Source organism: Nerophis ophidion, linkage group LG07 (assembly GCF_033978795.1).
Source record: "Nerophis ophidion isolate RoL-2023_Sa linkage group LG07, RoL_Noph_v1.0, whole genome shotgun sequence".
Taxonomy (NCBI): domain Eukaryota; kingdom Metazoa; phylum Chordata; class Actinopteri; order Syngnathiformes; family Syngnathidae; genus Nerophis; species Nerophis ophidion.
In genome coordinates, this window is record NC_084617.1 from 39,805,590 (window position 1) to 39,831,818 (window position 26,229).

The window sequence follows — 26,229 nt, forward strand, 5'->3', positions numbered from 1 at the left end:
CACTGCACAGGTCAAAAAAGTAAGTCTCGCTGTCCCCCTTGATCCAGTCTATTTCAAGTCCGCCATATGTTCAAAGACACCTGTCAGTCACTGTCGTCGGGAATGAAGGACTGAGGCACAAGGACAGTAGAACAAGCCCAAGTACCAGTCCGTCTGGGAATACTACTGGATGTAACATCCTGCCTTTCGTCTATCAAAATCAGAGTAATTTAGGTAACGAAACGGGGATTAACAACAAACTTTTCACTTATTGTAACAACACCAATAGTTATGCTGAAAACAAGTAAGAGAAGTTGGATAACATCAAGTACATAGGTTGGTCTCAAGTAAGGATATATGATGCAGCAGTTGAGCAGGTCTGGTAGATCTACACAACGGTAGACGGCAGCTCAGGGGGGGGGGGGAGGATCTCTCTCTGCGTCTTCTTCTGGGCTGTGAGACTATGTGTGTGTAAGTTACTAAAGCCTCACTCTTCTATGACCTGAGGGGAGAGGTTACCAGCACATCACCCCCTTTAGCGGCTAAAAATGTGTCTTCTGCCTGCTCCCGTTCTTCTTCAGATGCCTCAGGCTCAAAAGGCGCTGCTAGGGGGTCGAGTGGGGCAGGTGATGTGGCAATGTCGGCAGTGACATCTGCTGGAGATCTGTCAGGTTCTTCAGCAGGAGTGCAAAGGGAGAGGTGGTACTAGGTGTCTGTTTACCAGCCTGTCGAAGGGCGTGGGACGTCCATTCCACGACCTTGAAGGGACCGGTCCACCTAGGCTCCGTCCACTTGCGCTTGATGACCTTGATCTTGACCCACTCAACGGGCGGAAGGGTTCTTGGAGTGGTGGATTGTTGCCCACGAATCTGTGGAGGGAAATTATTACACAAATTCTGAAATCTGGTTTTACGCTGATTCCTCCTTCCAGGGGGGTGGCTGGTCCTGGGAAGGGCTGATCTGTATGCAGTTCATAGGGTGAAAAAACAGTTTTGTTCATGGACATTTGGATGGTCATTAAAGCCAATGGTAACGCGTCAACCCACTTCAATTTGGTCTGTGCACAGATTTTAGCCAATTTTGTCTTAATGTTTTGGTTTATTCTCTCAAACCTTACCTTGGGACTGAGGATGGTACACCGAACCGAACCTGTGTTCTATAGAGTCCGAGAGCCTTTTCGACCAAGGCTAAGTGAGCATTTTTAAAATGGGTGCCGTTGTCTGACCTAATCTAGGGTGGCATCCTGACCAGATGCCCGAACCACCTCATCTGGCTCCTCTCGATGTGAAGGAGTAGCGGCTTTACTTTGAGCTTCTCACCCTATCTCTAAGGGAGAGCCCCTCCACACGCCGGAGGAAACTAATTTCGGCCGCTTGTACCCGTGATCTTATCCTTTCGGTCATGACCCAAAGCTCATGACCATAGGTGAGGATGGGAACGTAGATCGACCGGTAAATTGAGAGCTTTACCTTCCGGCTCAGCTCCTTCTTCACCACAACGGATCGGTACAACGTCCGCATTACTGAAGACGCCGCACCGATCCGCCTGTCGATCTCACGATCCACTCTTCCCTCACTCGTGAACAAGACTCCTAGGTACTTGAACTCCTCCACTTGGCGCAGGGTCTCCTCCCCAACCCGGAGATGGCATTCCACCCTTTTCCGGGCGAGAACCATGGACTCGGACTTGGAGGTGCTGATTCTCATTCCGGTCGCTTCACACTCGGCTGCGAACCGATCCAGCGAGAGCTGAAGATCCCGGTCAGATGAAGCCATCAGGACCACATCATCTGCAAAAAGCAGAGACCTAATCCTGCGGTTACCAAACCGGAACCCCTCAACGCCTTGACTGCGCCTAGAAATTCTGTCCATAAAAGTTATGAAAAGAATCGGTGACAAAGGACAGCCTTGGCGGAGTCCAACCCTCACTGGAAATGTGTTCGACTTACTGCCGGCAATGCGGACCAAGCTCTGGCACTGATCGTACAGGGAGCGGACCGCCACAATACCCCCATACTCTCTGAGCACTCCCCACAGGACTTCCCGAGGGACACGGTCGAATGCCCAAATTTGGACCAACAATTTAATTTAATACACTGCAAGGTCAGTGGCATTTTCATTACTATAAAAACACCTGAAGAAGCTCTTTTTTCCCCAAAAAAATCTTCTTGGTGAGGCCAAAAACTTTGGAATGATGTTCTATAATGGTTGTAAGTCCGCATTTTGAACATGCTTCCTCATTTAAATGAATGCTTCCTTACAAACATCTTACCAAAGTCAATGTTCACTTCAGCCCAATCCTCAGGAGGGTCAGCTGCCATCAGGAGTTACTCAAGCTCACAGATGGAGGGAAGCTTTCTGCATTGTTGGATGATCTTCTTTTTGAATGTGGTTGGCCACTTCTCCAGAAACTTGCCCGATTAATCCTCTTCAAACAGTAGAACAAAATCCTGTTCAACCTGTAGTAGGAAGTTAGGTACCAGTTTTAAAATTACACAGTAAACAACAGTTACAATGTGCAATAGTTGTACAACATTAATACAGAAAATGTCGATGAGTTTATTACCAAGCCTTTGATGTCTTTCAAACGAGGAAAATAAGATAGAATGTTGCTTGACTGCTGTTGGTCCAGGACCATGTTATGCCGATGGGCAAATGTCAGCTTCATCTTATTAATGACCATGTCCACGTCAGCCGAATGTTTCATCAGTGACATCGCTTCCCTGCACTCATCTTCAGACAGGACAATCTCCGGAATAAATTGGGTAACTCCTCCAACAGTTGGTCCTCCCAACTTGTCTTCATCAGATGGTCCTTCCGCCAAAGCTAAACAATATGGGGACATACGACTCATGACAATCACATACAGTTCAAAACACTTTGTCAGCTGGATATGACCCAACTTTTATGAAAAAATGTTTGACTATTGGCTGAAAAGCATTGCAAAAAATGCAACAAAACCAATAAGTGCTCATATGACTATTCTATTCAATAAATTTTTCAAGAATAATATAGGATTACCTCCAAATGATGATCGCCTTTCTTTAGCACTGCATCTCTGAATAGTTTTAATTCTCCAGGCCAAGTTCCCAGTACCACTGTTGCTATCATAAAAATGTTCCGTTGAGAGAATTGCAAAAATAGGCACTATTAGTCACAACATACTCTGGGACGACTCAAAATAAAGACTGTAACAACAATTAAGAGTGTATAACTCACATAGCCATTCTTGGAAAATGGATCACAATTCCTTGTGCATACATTTCCTTCACCTGTCTAGACGGAGATGTACTTTAAAAAAAAATCACATTCAAGTTTATTCGTCATACACACGTTTTATAAGATGTAGTGAAATGTTTATTATTCACTTTAGATTTAAACTTACTCTGAAACCTAAATAAGAACACATGTGCCAATCAAAACCAATAAACAACTTACCCATTTTTCTCCGTCATCTCAGCTGCCAGTATATTAACCAATTTTCTTCTGCTCTCATCTGTCAAGGACTTAGTTCGGTTGTATTCATTTATTATATATTCTCCACCCGATTTCTTGGTAAGAACGGATTTCACTAGCTGAAATAAAATTATCAAACAGAAATAAAAAAAAGTTTTAGAAATCTATATTTAGTACAATACAATGTTAAAATCTGGACATAACTTAAAAATAGCTCTCATATGATGCAATTTAAGATCATTGTTCGAACCATTTGAATCCTTGTTCAATAGAAAGCATTAGTGCCTGTATGAAGTCTTACTTCCATAGTTTCAGAGTCCAGCTTCTGACGCTTTCTGGTAGGAGTGTCTTCAAGGATGATTGTGTCTCAGTCCGATGAACAAACGGATGTTTGGGACTTTGGAGAGGTTACCATGGAGACAGATTCTAACCACCATTGCAAAAAAGAGAAAGAAGACATGTTGGACACAATTTGCTCATAAAACCACACCTAATATAATGGAGAATATCGGTTTGCTTTGAAAAAAAAAAAGTTACTTAGCTTGATTATAAATAAAGATTTACCTCTTCTCACTATTGGAATAAAAATATTAATATAGCTTACAAATTTAAAGCGGTAACAAACCTGTTTTGTATTTGATGGTTAGTACCCCAGTGGATGGATCCTTCACAATTTCCTCAAAAACATCATCATCTATCTCAGTCCCTGAACTGTCAACAACTTTGACACCTTCTGTTACAGCTGGGACACCGAATTTGGGAAATGCTAGGAAACAAAAAGCAGAAACCGACAGGTCATTTGATACATTTTTAAAATGAGTTTCAAATCAGTTATTTTGAAACGAAACATACAGCCAAGGTTTAGAGGCCCAGTCAAAACAAATACTGTATATACAAATATAAGGGACGGCGTGGCGCAGTGGTAGTGGCCGTGCGCAACCCGAGGGTCCCTGGTTCAATCCCTACCTAGTACCAACCTCGTCACGTCCGTTGTGTCCTCAGCAAGACACTTCACCCTTGCTCCTGATGGGTGCTGGTTAGCGCCTTGCATGTCAGCTTCCTCCATCAGTGTGTGAATGTGTGTGTGAATGGGTAAATGTGGAAGTAGTGTCAAAGCGCTTTGAGTACCTTGAAGGTAGAAAAGCGCTATACAAGTACAACCCATTTATCATTTATTTATTTACCAAAAAAAGGGCCAACAAATGTGAAATTGCACACTCAATTAAGAAAACACATACAATTAAACATGATTTATGATACCTGTAATCTTGTCTGCATATCTTCACGCTGGTAAGCTAACAGGTGATTGTTTAGTAACCTCGCCACCTACGCTCAATAGTGCCTAGACCAGGGTTACTCACTATTTTTTCGCCACATCTCCAGAGCATAATTATGTACAATTTATATATTAAATATTCTATTTCACATAATGTTTGAAATTGTCCCACATCCCTCGCAAAAACAAAGTCTGAGGTGGTTAACATTTAAGCGAGGATTCACTGGGTGACATTAGCCCTTTTAGAATACCATATTTTTTAGATACAAAACCGTACACAAATTACTTCATTACATATTGAGCAACAATATAAAGTAAATTGTGACATGATGCTACAAATTACAAATAATTGATTTAGTAAGAGAGGAGAAGCAACTTACCACAGTCCTTAAACATTCAGAATATGGCTTCCCGAAAATTCTTCAGGGTGTGGACACAAGGAGGGGCTGGAGGGCGGGGCTAATCAGTGTACCTCCAACACTGTCTCGTTTAACGATGGAAATCAACACCAACACTCGGGGGCGTTTTACTCTAGCTGTTGTTGTAATAACTCTGATATAATTCATGTTAACACTGCATATTTAACACTGGGGATTTTATTGTGTGTAATTGTCAACGCAAATCAGCAAGTACCTTTTCCCTTGTACCAGATTGATCATATCAATGAAATCAAAAACTATACACCAGGGGTGTCCAAACTTATTCCACTGAGGGCCGCACACTGAAAAATCAAAGCAAGGGGGGGCCATTTATTTTAAAAACCAATACAATATATGAATAAAACATACCGGTATACATTTAGGCCTCCACTCAGGCTTGATCCCGGGGACCTCAAAGGGTTTTGGTAAAAAATAAAATGTTAAAAATGTATCATTATTCAGTATTATTATTTTTATTATTATTCAAGTTTTAAATCTCTAGATCAACATTAAGTGTATCTGTTAATATGAAGTTTTTAAAGATTTAAGTTGTATGCTCTTTTTGTCAAAGAAAACCATGTTTTTTTATGGAAAAAAACACAAAATATGTGTGTTTGCTCTTTTTATACCACTTTTTATGTTTTTAAGTTTTTTTCAATAATATTTTTAAAATGTGCCGTGGAGCCGTTAAAAAATGACCTGCGGGCCGCAAATGGCCCCCAGGCTGCACTTCGGACACCCCTGCTATACACGATCTACCCTCACCTCTTCCATATTCCTAATTAATCTACTAAACTACTATCGATGTGCAAAATCGTTATTTTCAAATTAAATTTAGTTATAACTTCGCACCCACGGGAAAAAGGTTAAAACTGTGGAATGTGTCAGAGTCGTATGATTGTCGATTTTGTTGTAAGGAGTCTGAATCCCGGAGGCTTCCTCCCACTTCCAAAGACATGCACCTGGGGATAGGTTGATTGGCAACATTAAATTGGCCCTAGTGTGTGAATGTGAGTGTGAATGTTGTCTGTCTATCTGTGTTGGCCCTGCGATGAGGTGGCGACTTGTCGAGGGTGTACCCCGCCTTCCGCCCGATTGTAGCTGAGATAGGCGCCAGCGCCCCCCGCGAACCCAAAAGGGAATAAGCGGTAGGAAATGGATGGATGGATGGAGTCTGAATCCACTCTCACCTCCTCCCCCTTCTGTTTCTGAAAAAGGATTGTGTTTGTAATACTATCACTTCAGAAACATCTAAGAAAAAGGTTAGCTGATAGTCAAGTACAGCAAGAGCAGAGGCGGAGGACAGGTCATGTTTGAGGTCAATGATCGGTCAATGAAAGTATTTTCAGTCTCTGTGGACCACTGGAGGATGGTATTAGAGTAGGGGACCCCTTAGCAATCAATCCTACATTTTATGTAAGTTTTTCAAAATGGTGAAAGCGACAAAATATGCTTATATTTATATTGACACAAATGCTAGAAAAACACTAACCTTATGGCGGATGCTTTTGCAATAGTAATTTGACATACTACCACACCTGGTGGCCACATTAATTCGTTAAGTCAAGCTCATTTTGTAGAAATTTGAATGATGCGGACACGTTTGTTACTGAATACTTTCTATCAGACTTCTGTCTCGGCGACTTTGCGTATGTAATAAGCAACTATAATTATTTGATATGCTTAAATGTCATGTGTAGTTTTAGCTCAGCTGTTATGTAGCTGCTAGCTCCTTGTAGCCTACAGCCGGGGTGTCCAAATTGCAGCCCATAGCTATGTGTTTAAAAGACAACTGAAACAATTCAAAATGTGGTATTTGTGTGTCTGTTCAATCATTGGCATCTACGCCCTGTTTCATCATTGGACCTATGTCTTTGGTTTCAGAGAGCAAGGGAACAATGTGGGACAGCATTTGTGTCCATCTTATACCATGCTAGTTGTTGCAAAGATAGGTCAACATGAGCAGCCACACCTTGAGTTCCAACATATATATGTATATATATATATGTGTATATATATATATATATATATATATATATATATATATATATATATATATATATATATATATATATATATATATATATATATATACACATATAGGAGTCAAAGGCCTCCTGGTATGAGTCGTCTAATTGGTGATCATAACATATGGTGGGTCGGGTGGTGGTACACACGGAAACAGCTCAGTCAGGCAGGGTTTTCACTGATAGAACAGTTGGAGCAGGAGTTCGGGTACTCAGTAGGTGTCAGCCATATCTGGTGCTCCAGGCTGTGGTATGAGCTCATGCTCATGGAGGAGCCTTGATAGTGGTGCCGCAGCTTGGTGGTTGTACCGTTAGGTAGCACCAGGAAGCTCCCTTCTGTGCGATATTGAATGTCAGGGTAGTTTGTAAAGCAGGTCATTACCAAGCAGACAAGGTGTGTGGAGGTCGACCACGAAGGGGTGCTTCAGTGTGTGTCCAGCAATTTGAACTGGAAGTGGTTTGGTGACAGGTAACAGTCTTGTGACCTCAGCGAAGCCTTCGACCTTCAGAAGGGAAGCACACAGTTTCTTTGGTACCTCTGCATTCAGAGATGAGTGGGTGGCACCAGTGTCAATCACGAACTGATGACATTGTCCGTTGACACTCATGTCCAGAAGGGGGCCTGTCTGTATTTCCTGCTGGGGCTTCTGCTGTTGGCGCCCTCTGTCACGTTTTCGTGCTCGTCTGGTGGCACAAAGGAACCTTTCCTGCTCGGAAATGCTCTGACATTCTCGAGCCCAGTGACCAGGCTGGTCACAGATGAAAAAGTTTCCACCCTGGACTGGCCTTGAAGCACCGCATTGTCCACCACCCGAGTCCAACCGTCTGGTCTCACGTCTGTTGAGGATTCTTTCCTCCACCTGCTGGAGCTCATAAGGAAGGTCACCCACTGCTGAATATACTTTAGCTGATTTTTGACCTTTCGGTTCTTTAGACATTTTTGCTTCAGTGATTTGTTAATTAAAGAGTTGTTTCCTTGCTGCTCTGTCACAGCCTTGTCGTTTTCCTCTTGCTTATTCCAATTCATGTTTAAAATCACAGCATTAATTGTCCCATTAAATGTTTATCAATACCCCTAATTCAAAGATTAAACGTATTACTTCATGTATGTTTAAGTAACTTTTTAAATCAACTAAAGATTATCTATAAGGTAATTAAACTATCATTTGTGTCGATCAGTTAGTTAGTTGTGCACTCTGACTTCCTGTCGTGTGTGATATTCTACAAAATAAAAGCATGCATTTATTCTTGTTCCTTGAAACCATTCACGTGAGGTAAACATCCATTTTTCTATTTATCTCCTTAAAAACACATAAATCCAAATTAAATCAGTATTATAAAATACAACAGGGTCAACAACAATCCAAAACCATATAATGTCATGCGTCTTTCTTTATCTCTTAACAGTTATTCCTTTTTCATAATCTTCATTTGTCACATAGAAATGTGCTTTCTTTGTTTTTTATTTCAATGATTATTTCTGGTTTACTTGCTGTCCGTTTACTTAAGTTCTAATAACTTGGTATGTCCTCTGATTGGAATTTGTTTAACGCTGCTCTACGTTTTGTTATGACTGGAGCGTTGAGTGTGGCGACTTTTGTCTGTACTTCTTCCGCCCTCTTCACACGCCCTCGTTACCAAGACACATATCTTATCTCAAATGTCTCCTAACAGAGCCTCCTCTCATATTTAATTTCTACCGTGTGTTATTTCGAAATGTAGGAAGGGAGGGAGGGTAATAGTCAAACAGCTATATCTTATCTCTCACAACACCTCTTTTTATTTCTGCGTCACACGCGCACAACAACATTTTTTTAACAAAGAGAGAGAGACTTTTTTTCTGAACTCAAAATCTCAGACCCTTCTTGGAAAACTATAATACCGCACAATCACACCAACAGAGTTAAAAATAACCTCAACAGTCAACTATTTTTCTCACCCAGAAGCCCAGCTGTATTATATCAAACCTTAATAATAATAAACAACCTTTATCATTCACTCTGAGCTAAACAAAATGGCTTGTGAGAGGGAAGTCTGGCCTTCCCTGCTTAGGCTGCTGGCCCCGCGACCCGACCTCCGATAAGCGAAGGAAGATAAATAAATGGATAGATCATTCGCTCATATGATTTCTGAACTACGTAAAGTAAGAACAACTATAAAATACAAATGTATTTCAGCTTTAGGAGTTAACAACCAACCAACCAACCAAACAAACAAACAAACTTGCAGCGAACCAATACTGCTGACACACGAATACCATTTATGAATACCTTCATTTGTCACTTTCTCATCTTTTCTTCAACTTGCTTTTTCCTTTACAAACCACATCCTGTACCCATCTCTTCCTTACACCACACACACGCACGCACCAAAGAAAAAAACTGCATGAATGCTCTTTCTCTACGTTTCATTCTACCATAAAACTTCCAGTTACTTTTCTTAATTTACCAAACGTTTGAGTTCATGACTTTACGAGTGTTGTAAACTCCCTCTTAACCCTTTCAAGAAATGTTCCTTTTTTTCTTTTCTTTTTAAACTCTACCTGCTAATTTCATTGTCGACAACAGTACATTCAATTGATCATTAACCGGTAATCATTCATCACATTTTCCCCAGCCGCCTCCACATTTGTTCTTGTCAAACTATGTGGCCATTGTGTCTCTTTTGTCTCAGTATCTATCGTCCCAGACGACCGGTTTCAAACCCTTTACTCCGAGTTAATCGTCCCAGACAACGAGGTTCTAACCCTTTATGTCGTCCCAGACAACACGTTTCGAACCTTTTACTCAGAATCACTCGTCCCAGACGACGGAGTTCGAATCTTTTACTCTTTTAGGAGAGACCAAATCCCCAGGGCAAGCCACACCCGACCATTTGCTTACTCGTCAGTGAAACAGCCCGTCACGGTAGTCCGAAGGGTTCCTAGCCCGTTACTCTTTTGGCGACGACCAACGACCCAGGGTGAGCCACACCCGACTATTTGTTCATGCTTCAATGAAACAGCCCGTCACAGTAGTCCGAACACAATGACGTGAGTTGACCACTATTTACAACTATTACGTAGAGGCGGACAAGGCCAAAATGCAACCACTCTATCAAAATCACCACTCTGTGTCTGTGGTACAAAACAGTGTTTGACTTACAAACTTTAGGACAGACTCCTAATGCAGATTTTAGAAAAAGGCTCTGCTTACCTTGATTTATGTGTTGGCCAAGTGAGTCTGTCCGGAAGATTGCAAGAAATGTCCAATTCTCAGCGTGTCATCCCAGACGAAAGCCCCCAAATTCTTGCGTTTGGACCAGATGTTCTTCCCAGGGAATTTAAGTTGTTGGTCAATCCCAAGTTCTTTTGATGACTCATAAGCTGATTGTAAATGATAACCCAGAACAGAATAGGTATTTTGCAATTTATTCCAAAGCTTTGGAGAGACCAACCTATGTAACCACACATTCAATTCGCATTGCCTAAGTTGATCTGACAACACTACGGAAGTCCTGTCATTTTCAATATGCCGCTAGCATATTGAAAACAGAAGTTTCATTTGTAGCCCACGCATCCAGACAGCATCGTATGAAGCTGCGAGGTCCAAGAAGACAGTGCCAACCTTCTACCCTGCCTGGAAGCTGTCCTCTATGTCTTGACACAGAAGGTTCACCTAGAAAGTATAAGTAAACATTGATTGATTGATTGATAGAAAGCTGTGGACCTACCGCTTCGGAAGCCAGCCTGTTCTTTAGGCAGCTGAGTGTCTATCACCGGGTTGAGACGTGCATGGAGGAGGCGTTCCAAGATCTTATATGGAACACACAGCAGTGAGATGGGTCGGTATCTCTTGGGGTCTTACTAGGCTTGTTTGGCTTTGGCAGAGCTATCACCTTGGCACGGCGCCAGATCTTTGGCAGCTTCGTACATCTGAGACATATGGAGAGGAAGGAACACAGGCAGACTATTGCCTGGATCCAGATGGATGCCGTCGATGCTTGGTGCCTTACCTGTTTTCAGCCGTTGGATGGCCTGCCCGATTTCTTGTGCTGTCAAATCGTGGGATAGGTTGAGATCACAGCCCGGTCCCTGTGCAGCTCATGGACTCTTGCCGATGTTCTTCTGGCAAAGTCCTTGTCTGCATGGGGGAAGCGGCCGTTGCTCAGCAATAGTGATGCGATGGAATTTGCAGTAATGGAACATTGTGCTAGGGTTGTCGACCTGCCCATGGTCTGCCATGCCCGACGGCTAGAGTGTGAGAAGTCGAGTGATACCACTGTCTCCGTCCATCTTTGCCTGCGTTTCTCATTTACTCTGCAGATGAAGTTGTTTGTTGCGATATCCCTGTCGTCGCTAGTTTGTGATTCTGTGTGGGCGCGAAGTAGATTTTCACATTCGTCATCATTCGTCAGGGTACATAGGCTTTGCGTATGCCGCGGGGGATGTTCTTTTTGGCGGAAGCCAGGATAATCTTGCAGTATGAATCATAGGCGATGTCCAAGTTGATGGGGCGCGGGTGTGGGAGGCCAGCAACTGCCTTGTTCACTTGGTGTGTGAAGCATACCCTGTTTGCTTTCCGGAGGTTCCACCTCTTCACATCTTTCCTTTGTACACGCTGGACCAGAAATGGAATGGTTATGAGCGATGGTCGGTGGTGTGATCGGAATCTGTACAGAATGCATCTTACTGGTAGAGGTTCGTTGTCGCGACATTTTGCAAAGGCCAGTTGGTGCTGTTCCAGCGTGCAGATTATAAAGTGCTTGGCTCATTTTGGTTGTATAGGAGTGTCGCATCGGCGGTTGAGGCCCATTCTGCCAGGAATTAACCATCAGCGTTGGAGCTGCTGTAGCCACGATCTGTGTTCTGGGTGTTGAAATCACCAGCATACATGGCGGGGGCTGGGACATCTGGCAGAGATGTTGGCACGAACTTACTCGGAGGCGGCTTGCAGATGTTGACAATGGCGGTGTCTTGCAATTTAGTTGTAATCCATTCCACCTCTGCATTGTTTGCGGACTGTGCTATGGCTGACCAAGCCATGTCGTTACGAACAAATGAAGCTATGCCGTGATGTTTGTCGGCGGTGTGACCAGCCAGGGTGTACCCAGGGAGCTTCAGAAAGTTCTTGTTTTCAATGTGAGTCTCCTGCAGTAGAACTATAGTCGCCTTGTTTTTAGTGGCGATCTGTTCGATAATGTTGAGTTTAGTGGTGGTAAGGCCTTCAACGTTGAGCTTCAGTAGAGCTAAACCAACTAGGCTTTTTGCGGTCTGCAGACGTGGTAAAGACATTAGTTTCGCTTTTGTAGGCTTTTTGAACCGGTAAGCTACTCGTGGGGGAGGCCGCGCACAGGGTGTCTTTGTCTCCCCTGTCTAAAGGGGTGGCCTGATATACCGTTTTCACTAAATTTTTTCACGTTTTTGGCCCTGAATTGGCCAAAACTGATAACGATCCGATACGATATTGGCAAAAAAAATCAGAGTGCCTACTTTTATTATTTTGTAGTGTAGAGTAGATTAGATTAGATTAGATAGTACTTTATTCATTCCGTCAGGAGAGTTCCTTCAGGAAAATTACAATTTTCAGCACAATCCCATTCAAGATCAGACAAACATTACAGGGAGACAGAACAGGATCGCTGACGGGTCTGCCGGCTTCCAGCGCCCCTTACAAAAAAAGATGAGATACAGGTAAACAAGGGGGGGGGAATAGAAGATTAAAATGAAATAAAAATAAAAATATATACAAAAAATCGGTCTTAGCCTGGGCCTTGGAGAGGGGGTGCAGACTGAGTAGGGGTGTACTGTATACCGGTACTAGTATAGTACCGCAGTACTAATTAATCAAATACGGTACTATACTCTGTTTGAAAAGTACCAGTCTCCAATGTATTTATTTTTTTAATGGGCATGACAGCACATTGGAATAATGGAATCACTTTGAATTTTCCTTTGAACTTTCTCCCATAGGTCGCACCCACTCGATGACCAACGGCTGCCTCAAGTCGCCAGTCTCCAACGGCAGCTTCACCTTCGACGGCCACATGCGCAGCGACGGCCAGGTGTACCACACCGTACACAAGGACTCGGGTCTGTATAAAGACCTGCTGCACAAGATCCACCTGGGCCGCATGGACGACAACGAGCGGCCGGGCGCCAGCGCGGGCCAGCCCGACAACAACTACCGCCTGCTGCGCCGCAACAACAGCTACACCTGTTACACGGCGGCCATCTGCGGCATGCCCGTGCAACCGCTCATGCGCACCGAGTCGCGAGACGACAGCGAAAAGCTGGTGGGTGAAGGCGGCGGCATCCGCAGCAACAGCGTGTCCTACTCCAAGAAGCGGGTGCGTTACGACAGCTACTCGTCCTACTGCAACGCCGTTGCTGAGGCGGAGATTGAGGCAGAGGAAGGCGGTGTGGAGATGAAGCTGGCCACCGAGCTGGAGGGGGTGGAGGAAGAAGGGGGCCCCGCCCCCGAGCCCCTAGATGACTTGGCTGAGGAGGACCACGAGGAGAAAGACAAGCCTGAGGTCTTCCAGCTTTTCCACTTCTTGCAGATTCTCACTGCCTGTTTCGGCTCCTTCGCTCACGGAGGCAACGATGTCAGGTGCTGATATCGCATACACAGCGGAACCTCGATTTACGAACTTAATTGGTTTTTGAACTGGGTTCATAAATCGAAAAGTTCTAATAGTGAAGCAAATTTAAAAAAAATATGAATAATGGGTTCCAGTTTTGAAAAAAGTCTCTCTTTTAGTGGAAGTTTGTAAACTTTGAACACAATATAAAGCAGGGGTTCTTAAAGGGGAACATTATCACAATTTCAGAAGGGTTAAAACCAATGAAAATCAGTTCCCATTGGCTTATTTTATTTTTCAAAGTTTTTTTCAAAATTTTACCCATCACGCAACATCCCGAAAAACGGCTTTAAGGGCCTGATTTTAACCATCGTTATATACACCCGTCCATTTTCCTGTGACGCCACAGCGTGACATCACCACACACAAAGATGGCAATAGCACAGAAAGGTATAGCATAGTAGTGTGGATTCAGACTCGGATTTCAGCGGCGCAAGCGATTCAACAGATTACGCATGTGTTGAAACGGATGGTTGGAGTGTGGAGGCATATAGCGAAAACGAAATTGAAGAAGAAACTGAAGCTATTGAGCCATATCACGACAGACAGTGGAACAGGAGGAAGCAAGGACGAATTTGGCGATCGCCTTCTAGCCAACGATTGGTATGTATTTGGCATTAAATGTGGGTGGAGGGAAAGGCTGGATGCAAATATAGCTAAAAATGAGGCATAATGATGCAATCTGTACATACAGGTAGCCTAAATAGCATGTTAGCATCGATTAGCTGGCAGTCATGCCGTGAGCAAATATGTCTGATTAGCACATAAGTCAATAACATCAACAAAACTCACCTTTGTGATTTCGTTGACTTTATTGTTGGAAATATCCACACATCTCCGTGCCATCTCTGTCGTAGCATCGCTATCGTCAGTAAAGTGTGCGAGGGACTTTCGTATCTTTTGACCACTGGTGCGGTGCAACTTGAATCCGTCGATTGGTATGTGTTTGTTTGGCATTAAATGTGGGTGGAGGGAAAGGCTGGATGCAAATATAGCTACAAATGAGGCATAAAGATGCAATATGTATATACAGCTAGCCTAAATCGCATGTTAGCATCGATTAGCATGTCGTGACCATTGATATGTCTGATTAGCACACTCCACGTAAGTCAACTTGATTCCGTCCCTGTTCGTGTTGTTACACCCACCGACAACACACCGACAAGGCATAATGTCTCCAAGGTACGGAAAACAGTCAAGAAAACGGAAAATAACAGAGCTGATTGGACTTGGTGTGTGTAATGGGTTTGAGAAAATGGCGGAATTCTTCCTGTTGTGACGTCACGGGTGAAAGGTCATTGCTCCGACAGCGAACAATTGAAAGGCGTTTCAATCGCCAAATCCACCCTTTTAGAGTTCGTAAATCGGTTAAAAAAACATATGGTCTTTTTTCTGCAACATCAAGGTATATATTGACGCTTACATAGGTCTGGTGATAATGTTCCCCTTTAACCTTTTTTACCTCGAGGCCCAACTTTTCTACTACTGAAGGGCGCAGGATTCACTCAGTATTCACACTAAATTATTAATTTTACGTTTGTTTTTTAATCATGTGTTAATCACAACGATCATTGTTTATTTAACAAATTAACTTTAGGCTCTGGTCAGGCAGATTAGACAAATACATACATACATGAAACATTTATTTATGTACAATTATGTAAATAAGTGATAATGAATATTTTATTTACAATAAATTTCAAGTGCAAAAGAAAAGACAGCTTCAGTACTTTAGTCATAATTTTTGCACTTAAAAAGTTCTCTCCTCTTGTGCTCCAGATGTCTTTCTTTTGTTTTATCCAATTATTACTGCCATAAGTGGTGCAAAAGTGTATTACAACTGAATAACGCTGCGGCCCATACGCACCACAGCTGATAAACAGATTTGACTTGGTGGCCCTCTCGGGGGCACCCGCGGCCCAACAATGGTTAAGAAACCCTGATATAAAGTGCTATACAGTACAGTATCTTAATCAAACATAACAAGGGAATTATGGATCAACTGTCGTTTTGTTAACAAGCCTAACAAACAATGTCTACTGTCTTCTGTATGTGCTGCTCTGCGAACACGCACACACACAGAGGGCTCTTGGTGCCCTCACAAACAATCAGAAATCACAAAAACCTTAATTTTAAAAAACATATAGCTATGATACTAAACAATTTAAAAAGTTAAATCCACTTAAAGTAAATTAACTTCGGCAAAGGAGCAACTCACAAGAGGAGACAGAAAAGCAGAGCGTTTTTTGTGTGTGGACAAGGCGCTGCTGGACAAGAAGTAGTAGATATAAGGCGGCTTTGGCGTGTTTTTCCAGAGAAGTCCGATCTCATCACAATTAAAAACTCGCTGTGGTACAAGCCTGCTTTCTCAATCTCTTCAATACAAGCGAGCACAAAATGTCTGCCAGCGGGACACAAAATTAATGATGGTTCCCACACAGAAGCCTATTTGGCTCAATCTAAAAGTTAGTGAACCGAAAAGTTCTCAAATCGAGGGTTTCGTAAATCAATGTTCCACTTCAGGGCCCCAATGAATCACAGCCTCTTCCCCAGTTTTGTGAACTTTTTGGTGTAAATCTTGTCTGCAGTAATGCCATCGGACCTCTGGTGGCGCTGTGGATGATTTACGACCAGGGAGGTGTGATGCAGGACGCCGCAACTCCCATCTGGCTGCTGTTTTATGGCGGCATAGGCATCTGCGCGGGCTTGTGGGTGTGGGGTCGCCGGGTCATCCAGACCATGGGGAAGGACTTGACTCCCATAACCCCCTCAAGGTGAGAGAGGACACAGATGGTGAGGTTGGCCAGCTCGTGTGTGTGGGTGTGTGTGGTTGGTTGGATTGTGCCTGGTATTCCCATAAAGCTTGGAAATGTCCAATTGTATCCGGTAAACCTTGGACAGTAGGTATTTAGACACAAAAGTCAAATCAGAACTTCTTTAGGTAAAAAGTTAATTAGATTCATTGTCGCCTCAACGACCTATTTTTGGACTTTTCGGGTGTTATCACAGAAAACAAAACAAAAAGGAGTCTTTTTTTCAAAATGTAAAACACTTCCTTGTGGTCTACATAACATATAATGGTAGTTCTTTAGTTAAAATGTTGCATACCGGTAGATTATGTTTTACAGATCATCTTCAAGTCGCTTTTTGACAGTCGCTTGAGGATGCGCCATTTTGTGGGAGGTCTTTTTTACGTGGCTCATCTTTGGCAGTGTCTTTTCTTGGTCATCTTTGTTGTAGCGGTGTAGCGTGCAAGGACGGGAGTGGAAGAAGTGCAAAAGGTGGAGCTAACTGTTTTAATGACATTCAGACTTTACTTAAATCAATAACGGAGCAGCATTTCCTCATCTGGGGATAGGTTGATTGGCAACACTAAATTGGCCCTAGTGTGTGAATGTGAGTGTGAATGTTGTCTGTCTATCTGTGTTGGCCCTGCAATGAGGTAGCGACTTGTCCAGGGTGTACCCCGCCTTCCGCCCGATTGTAGCTGAGATAGGCGCCAGCGCCCCCCGCGACCCCGAAAGGGAATAAGCGGTAGAAAATGGATGGATGGATGGCATTTCCTCATCTGTGGCTCACTAGTGCAACAACAACGTGAAACCCCGTCCGACCGGAACTCTCTAATAAGTAAAGTTCCTTGGGTAAATTATGTAAACTCACTAGACCGGTATGTTTTAGCACTTTCATGGCAAGTTCTCTGACAGGTATAAGTAGGAATTTCACACTACTTTATATTACAAATGACAACAGCGGAGGATGAATGTCCCATAACAAGAAAATCAAGAAAAAGAAGAAGCTTATCGACTACGGCGTCAACACGGACGGTTCAAATTTTCAGGACTTATGCAGATCCCAAATACAGATCAGCAGGTACCAGAAGGTAAGAAGAGTTGATTTTGCATAATATTGCAAAACAAAATGACAGATAATGTCTTACCTTATACAGACACCATAATAATACTTGTATGTTGAAGCACAGGACAATCCTTCAAGCAATAGCTTACCAAAGTCGTACTAAAATATTTTGATTGATATTTGAGTGCCGTGTGTAATGTTCTATATTTTCAATGGAACATTTACAATTTTGGTGTTACATCACACATATCTACTGGTCACACTTATCATGTCACCGTTTACCAAATAAAATAGCTTCAAGGTCGGTAAGTACAACCAAAATTATTCCGTACATCAGGCGCACCGGGTTATAAAGCGCACTGTCCAGAAATTAAAGGATTTTAAGTGCCGAAAATACAGTAATCTATCGATGATTTGATTAATCTATTTTTTTAATTCCCCAAAAAAGTAGGATGGAACATAGGATGGAACTAATTCAAATCATTTCTTGAGTGTAATGAAATATCCTGCAACGGTAATATCTAACCCATTTTATTAATTTTTTCAATGTTGCTGGCAGACGGAAAAGTGAGCGTTATACAATAGGAAAAAAGCCAACAATGCGTAATGTTACCGGTGCCTGGTGGTGATGATACAGGCGTAGAACATGTAAAAATAAAACTTACGGAGCTGTCTTGCGTCTTCCTCCGCTGTCGTGCTCAATCGCTGCAGTGGTGTCACTGTGAAAAGCCATTTTCTAGTTTGCAAAGTTTACAGAACACCGTGTTGTCTGAGTTTTAGTCAAAATATTCCTGGATTTTGGATTGAAGAGCATTTTTTCCCTTAAAAGTCTTGTTTCCTTTGTTGGCATGTTTACTTCATCGCCAACTAAGGGCAAGTGACGTTGACCAAACCGACAAATCGTTGCAGCCCTGAACAGGGTTCGTAAAAATCTTAAAGTTTGTATATTGTAACTAGGTTTGTCCCGATACCAATATGTAGGTACCGGTACCAAAATGTATTTCGATACTTTTCTAAATAAACGGGACCTCAAAAAATGGCATTATTGGCTTTATTCTAACAAAAAATCGTAGGGACATTAAACATATGTTTGTTATTGCAATCGGACAACAATTTTGTCCTTAAATAAAATAGTGAACACACTAGACAACTTGTCTTTTATTAGTAAGTAAACTAACAAAGGCTCCTAATTAGTCTGCTGACATATGCAGTAACATATTGTGTCATTTGTCATTCTATTAATTTGTCAAAATTATAAAGGACACACTGTAAGAATAGATTATTAATCCACTATTTCATTAACTGTTAATATCTGCTTATTTTATGTTTCAACATGTTCTATCTACACTTCTGTTAAAATGTAATAATCACTTATTCTTCTGTTGTTTGGATACTTTAGATTAGCTTTGGATGATACTACAAATTTAAGTATCACAAAGTAGTTACAGGATCAAACGTTAGTCATATTTAAAGTCCTCATGTATCCAAGGACGTATTTACTGACTTTATAAACATAATAGAAGTTTTTAAAAAAGGAAAAAAGATTTGGTGACAGTAAGAAATATCAATGTAATCATACTAGTATTGACTAAATACGCTATTGTACTTGGTATCGTTTCAGTGAATGTCAGGTGTAGAGCCACCCATGGTATTTGTTTACATTCAGGATTACTAGCTTTTGTTAGTGTTGATGCCGGTATGTATACTCCTAGGGACTGTAGTGAAGCATGTTTAGTTATTCCTCGTCCTGCATTGATACCGATACTTGTAAGAAACTTACTTTATTTGTCGCCATGGAGTCGAGGATTAGCTAAAACACTGCCGACTGCGAATGGATGTTATCTGCTAGCTTGCTAGCCATGTCTTACAGCACCTCTTCCTGAGGGTGTTTCAGTGTTATTTATCTTTAGTTTTTAAGCCAAAATGTGTCCGTTCTCCCTTTTCTGTCTACACACTGTGTCTACTTGTAAGTACTCCGTGATTGTCTGCTCGTAAAACCAGCAACGTGACGATGACGTGCCGTCATGCTCGTTAAAAAAAAAAACTTGGGAACCAGTAATTTTCAAACAGAGTATAGTACTGCTTTTCATTCATTATTACCGCAATACTAAGACTTAGACTTAGACAAACTTTAATGACCCAAAAGGGAAATTGTTCCATACAGTAGTTGTATACCATACAACCCTAATTGAAACAATTTTTTCCACAAGAAACAATGTAAATATGAATAAAAGTCCATATTTAAGTGAAGGTTTGTACACGTTGAACACAATATAAAGTGCTATACAGTACTCTTTATCAAACAAAGAGGTGATGGATCAACCTTCTCTTTATTAACAAGCCGTACTGTCCTCTGGATGTACTGTTCTGCTAACATGCGCGAGCACGCAAATGTCCCTTTGGTGCTCTCACAAACAATCAGACATCACACACGACCATATTGTTACAAAAATACACATTTTAACAAGTTAAATCCACTTACATTCTCAACATCAGCGAAGGAGTAGCTGACGATTAAGAAGCAGACAGAACCGAACGAAGGTAGGGATCGGGGGGGAGGGAACAAAGCCTGCTTCGTTGATTCTTCCATACTTGTGAGCGCCATTAATGTATTCCTTGCGAATTATTATTTTCTAACGCCACACTGGTCTGTTGTCTTTTTGGGACTCGTATTTAGTTTGTAAAATAGACAAAACTTGAATGACTGAAGTGTTTGCACACAGAGGCCTATTGGTCTCGATCAAAATCAAAAGGTTTGCAAATCAAGGGGTTTGTGAATCGAGGTTCCACTGTACTTCCTCATCAAAGACTATTCAGTTCAATTCAAAGTCAGTTGAAAATTAATTGCTAGGCTATATTTTAAAATCATTTTACATAAGTTGTAAAAAAAAAAAAAAAATCACCTGAATCCCTTTCCCCTATAAGGAGACTACGCACATTTCAAAGTGATGCTTAATGATTCTGCACCAAGTTAGAAATGGCGCGTTAGGCTTTCACGCAGAGAAAGAGCAATGTTCCTGTTGTTGTTTTGCTGGCCTTCCCACGTGTTACATAATAATCATGAATAAATCAGAAGACTGCAACACATAAAGCCCAAGGGCTCACTTTGTCCTGAGATCTAAACTGCAGTCTGTGTGCATCCTTGACCATATGTTCCTATGGGTACTAGTCTCTGCCATTGCTGCTTTGCTGGCAAATTTAACCAGGAAGAGAAAAACATTTTGAACGAAGAAGCATTGATTTAAATATGGGAATAGTGGGTTCCGATTTGTGAAGTTAGCGCATTAACACGCCTACTTTTTCCTATTTTACTTGTTTTCTGCTGTTGTAGATTGTTTACACTTAGACACATTTTATTGATCGACAAGGGAAATTGTTCCACACAGTAGCTCAGTTACAGAGGATGGAAAGGATTAGGATGAAATGGATAATGCACAAGGGCACAAAAAGACGGCAAAAACAAAAGGTTTAACGTACACAAAATGTACCATAGTAGCAATATAAAATATAACATATATGTAATCTTCACATATTATATATACAGTATATAATAAATACTGATATGTTATATTATTATATATTATATATTTATATAAAATATACAATATATAACAAATTCCAATTACCATGAACAATATTACAGTATATATGACAGCTGCAGCAGAAGAAAAAAAAAATGCTTTCGCAAGAACCATCGGGCTTTAAGTTTAACTTGGAGCCTCAACTTCTGATGCACTCCCCTTCATGTTGGAATCATTATTCTTCAATTAAAAACAATTTTTAAATAATTTCTCTGCATTTTTAAGTTGATATAAAGATCTTGTTAACAAGTTGAGAAAGAGCTAATAATCAAGTGCTATATTTTAAAGTCCGTGCTAGTATTGAAGATATATTTTATTAAGGGTAAGTTTGAAATGATCTGAATCAGTGATGAGCAAGCTACTTGGAAAAAGTAGTAAGCTAACCTACAAGTTACTCTCAATTAAATCTATCTAAGCTACAGGGGAAGCTATCCCCAGATAAATGTAGGAGGGTACACTACAAGCTACATGGCAACAGTAGCTTTAGGGGTCCCTGCACCCTACTGTAAAAAAACAGCATATATTTCTTACCAAAGAAAAACAATGACTTATGTGTTGTTTGGGAAAGGTTGGGATTGGTGATCTGCAGTAAAACTGCATGAACTCAACTCACCTTAATGTGTGTTCCTAATTTTGTGTTTGACGTCTTAGATGAAGAGAGCAATTATGATTTTGGTTTAGAGTAAACAACTAAAAACTTAGGTTTTGGCCTTTGTTCAATCGTTCATTCGGGTTATTTTATTTTGTCTTTAGATTTTTTGGCCTGGATTCACAGTCCGTTTTCTCTGTTTGTAGCTCGTAGCTTTGATGCAAGCTACCTTGCTACATGGGTCTTGAAATGGCTAAGCTCCAGGAATCGCTATGCTAAGCTACTCTAGCTTTGCTACATCACTGCCAGTACTCAATGGTACCAATTTTTGGTACTTTTGTTTTTAATTAAAAAAAAAAATTTTTTTTTTTTATTTAAACATTTAAAAATGAACTGATTATACTAACTGCTGTCCAGTTGTTGTATCTTGTTTGATTTCGGACTCTCATTTGCAGATATGAAATGTAGTTGCAATTACAGTTGCAAGTCCAAGATACATTTGTTGGCCATAGTGTATAGTCTATAGCAGGGGTAGGGAACCTATGGCTCTAGAGCCAGATGTGGCTCTTTTGATGACTGCATCTGGCTCTCGGATAAATCCGAGCTGACATTGCGTGACACGATAAGTAATGAATAATTCCACTTGTAATCACAGTGTTAAAAATAACGTTCAAAATATAAAAAATTCTCATGCATTTTGAATCCATCCATCCGTTTTCTACCGCACCTGTTCAAGAAGTTTCGTTAATGGTAAGAAGTTATGTATTTATTATTGGTTAGTGTGGGGATTGTCCTCCTGGGGGTTCTTCAGACCACCAAGCACCGACATGAGAACCTGTTTCAGGGTTACAATATTGTTTTATTTTTCAATAAGTCTCTCAGTTGCTTCCTAGCAATTGTATTTTCCTCTTTTGTTCTCGCTCGCGCTCTGGCTCTAGCCCCAACCCCGTCTCTCCTCCTGGCTGCTGCTTATAACAGAGCGACAGGTGATTAGATAACAAGGCAAAGGTGGGCCATCTACGCATCTGTCGCTGATTTCGAGGCCGATCCTGGCAACACCCTGCTTCGCTGCAGGCCCGCAGGCCACGCCCCCTTCACAGTTAGCTTCAGAATAACAATGTTATAAGTCTTTAAATAGACTCCCTTTTTAGACCAGTTGATCTGCCGTTTCTTTTCTTTTTCTTCTATGTCCCACTCTCCCGTGTGGAGGGGGTCCGGTCCGATCCGGTGGCCATGTACTGCTTGCCTGTGTATCGGCTGGGGACATCTCTGCGCTGCTGGTCCGCCTACGCTTGGGATGGTTTCCTGCTGGCTCCGCTGTGAACGGGACTCTCGCTGCTGTGTCTTAGATCCTCTTTGGACTGGACTCTCGCGACTGTGTTGTATCCATTGTGGATTGAACTTTCACAGTATCATGTTAGATCCGCTCGACATCCATTGCTTTCCTCCTCTCTAAGGTTCTCATAGTCATCATTGTCACCGACGTCCCACTGGGTCATTATTGTCACCAATGACCCACTGGGTGTGAGTTTTCCTTGCCCTTATGTGGGCCTACCGAGGATGTCGTGGTGGTTTGTGCAGCCCTTTGAGACACTAGTGATTTAGGGCTATATAAGTAAACATTGATTGATTGATGATTGATAAGAGACCTATTATACTCTAGAAATGTTGGTGTTACTAAAAATGCAATTATTTGCATTTTTTAAGAAATGTAGTTGTTCAATGTTGAATTTTTTTTTTTATATGGCTCTTACGGAAATAGATTTTAGAATATTTGGATTCTTGGCTCTCTCAGCCAAAAAGGTTCCAGACCCCGGGTCTATAGTGTGTTGGTTAGTCAGTTCAGTCTTTGCTGTTACGTCTTTTGTTGCACCCAAAAAAGTAGTTATACTGTAAGCATTGTACTGATTCGCACCAACTGTTTGATTGTGACGTGCATCTTAGTTGTGGTTTTCAATAACAAATTTGGAGGTGTTGCAATCGCCATGTAAAATCGCTACTGCTAATCAGTAGCATGTCAATTGCAAAGCCAATGTATATTTGCATCAAGCTTTACTTTTCTAAGGTTGGAGCATTTTTGAGTATAGTGGTTTGTTCGCATTGACAATTGCAACATTAACTAAAGGTAGTTTGGCTGAGTCCACTCTCTGTGCTGCTGGAGTGATTGCCAAGCAGCACTTGGAGAGAGGCTGCACTTAAAAAAAATGCATACTTCAAGAAGTTTTGTGAAAAAAATGAACGTCATTGAAAAACACATCAATTGAATTCATTGTTTAGCCCCTAGTCCTCTAACATTTATAAAATTATAAAAGAATGTTGCTGAATAGGCGATAAGTCAAATGTTTTGATTTTCCTGTCCAAAAATGTTGACGCACACATAAGATGGCGGATTCTCGCCTGATCCTGCAGTCGTGTGAAGAACGGTCAGTTTGCACGTCCTTCTGACACGTGCTAAACAAAGCGCTAAATGGTGCTAGCAAAGCGGTGATGAGGGGTGATAAAACACATCATTGCGTGTGCTAAATAGCAATGTTTGCATTTTCTCCTCCCATTATTGTGATCAGCATATATTTCCACTTTGCACACATTTTAGTAGGTTAGCTTTGCATGTGCTATCAGGTCTGCGCGTGTTTAGTACACACAAACCTTTAGTAAACAGGCTACAAGTTAGGAAGTAGTTTGGCCAGTGTGCTGGCAAGGCTGATGCAGGATGCGAACCCTACTTGTCCTTTTGTGCTTTCATTCCTGCATGTCCTCTCCATTAAACCTTGTAGTTTATCCATTCTTCATGACTTCCTCTTTTTTTTCCTCATCTCTTTGTCTTCTTCTGTTTTCTTCATGTCTCACCTCTAAATCTTCTTCTTTCCCACATGCTCATTCTCACGGCCTTGCCGTCTCATGATTTTACCCCCTTTTTTCATTTCTCCTCTTTCTTTGACACCCTCCTTCCTTCCTTCCTTCCTTTCTTCGCTAATCTCCCTCGTTTCCATCACTCTCTTACCCTCTTGCCAGCACCCAAAGACAAATTTGCTCTGGTTCTGTGTTCTCGAGGAGCTTTTTCTCCTGCTTGTGTCTGTTTCCATGCCTCGCTGTGACAAAGTGTGTGTGGGAGCGAGGGCAGGCCAGTGTGTTAATGTGCTTGGTGCTTGTGCGTCTATTTTGGGCTTTCACATTTGTTTGTGCGGACAGTGGAGATGCACATTGTAGCTTGATAAACAGTTTGGTTAACATTTAGATCCTTCTCTCGCAGCAACTGCTCCCACCGCCTGCCAGCAACTGAGGAGCTGAAGAACCAAACTTTTACAGTTTTACACGACAAAAAGTAGTGGGCTGTGTTGCATTTTTCTATAGTTTGAATGATTTCTATTTTATAGTTATCAAAGGTGTCCTGATCCAATATTGACATCAGAAAATATATATAAAATAAAAGTAAGTAATTGAAAAAGTTGCATCAGGACACTCCTAATAGTTATACCAGCTGTGCAGGTTGATAGCTGTACTGTAAGTAGGCTAAAATGGTTGTGTGTGTGTGTGTGTGTATATATATATATATATATATATGTATATATATGTATATGTATGTATATATATGTATGTGTATGTATATGTATGTATATATATGTATGTGTATATATATATGTATATATATATATGTGTATATGTATATATATATATATATATATGTATATATATAAATGTACATATATATATATATATATATATATATTAGGGGTGTAACGGTACACAAAAATTTTAGTTCGGTACGTACCTCGGTTCAGAGGTCATGGTTCGGTTCATTTTCGGTACAGTTAGACAACAACAAAATATAAATTTTTGGGTTATTTATTTTGCAAAATCTTCCACCAAAAATATTTTTGTTAGTGGAATATTTGATGTGAAGTAATCAGAACCTTGGATAGGACAATAATTCACAATAACATTGATTTTGATTCAATATTATGTTTTGAGCAATGACAGTTTCAAAGAAAAAAAACAGCTTTGTTTATTAGTCAACGTTGCAATTTTTTCTAAATTACATTTGGCCTTTAAACTTTATTTCACTTTAGTTTATGTTTTTGTTTATTTTAATATTATTTTTAGAATGTGCCGTGGGCCTTTAAAACATTAGCTGTGGGCCGCAAATAGCTTCTGGGGCACACTTTTGACACCCCTGCTATAGATAATAAAAATAAAATCTGATAAATCTATGGGTAAAAAGCAGAGCCTGGCGACCCATGCGTGTTTATCATAACTCTTTCGCTCTCTCTGTCTCTGCCCCTCTCTCACGAATGCTAATGCGTGCACAATTTGTTTTGTTTTTAACCCCTTCTTAACCCTGAATGTACATTGAAAATACACGCAACCCGAACTTAAAGTGCCGGACATCTGAGGCATTTAAGAAACGCCACCCGGACAGCCCCGCAAAA

The 26,229-nt window shown here is 41.2% G+C and overlaps 1 protein-coding gene and 1 long non-coding RNA gene across 11 annotated transcripts in view; one reads left to right on the forward strand and one right to left on the reverse strand.

Moving 5' to 3' along the window:
* slc20a2 (solute carrier family 20 member 2) overlaps nt 1-26,229 on the forward strand; it is a 205,630-nt gene that overhangs the window by 158,218 nt on the left and 21,183 nt on the right. For all 10 annotated transcript variants that reach the window (XR_009807494.1, XM_061906154.1, XM_061906151.1 and 7 more), the window contains 2 exons: nt 13,107-13,746; nt 16,366-16,551. Coding sequence is in view for 9 of the 10 variants with exons in the window: in XM_061906154.1 (XP_061762138.1) it covers nt 13,107-13,746; nt 16,366-16,551 (826 nt within the window). In the remaining variant the exon portion in view is untranslated. The remainder of the gene's footprint in view (nt 1-13,106; nt 13,747-16,365; nt 16,552-26,229) is intronic.
* Nucleotides 3,432-5,034, reverse strand: LOC133556338 (uncharacterized). Its single transcript, XR_009807495.1, has 3 exons — nt 4,060-5,034; nt 3,736-3,860; nt 3,432-3,553 (listed from the first exon to the last, which is right to left on the reverse strand). It is a non-coding gene; the product is annotated as an uncharacterized LOC133556338 (long non-coding RNA).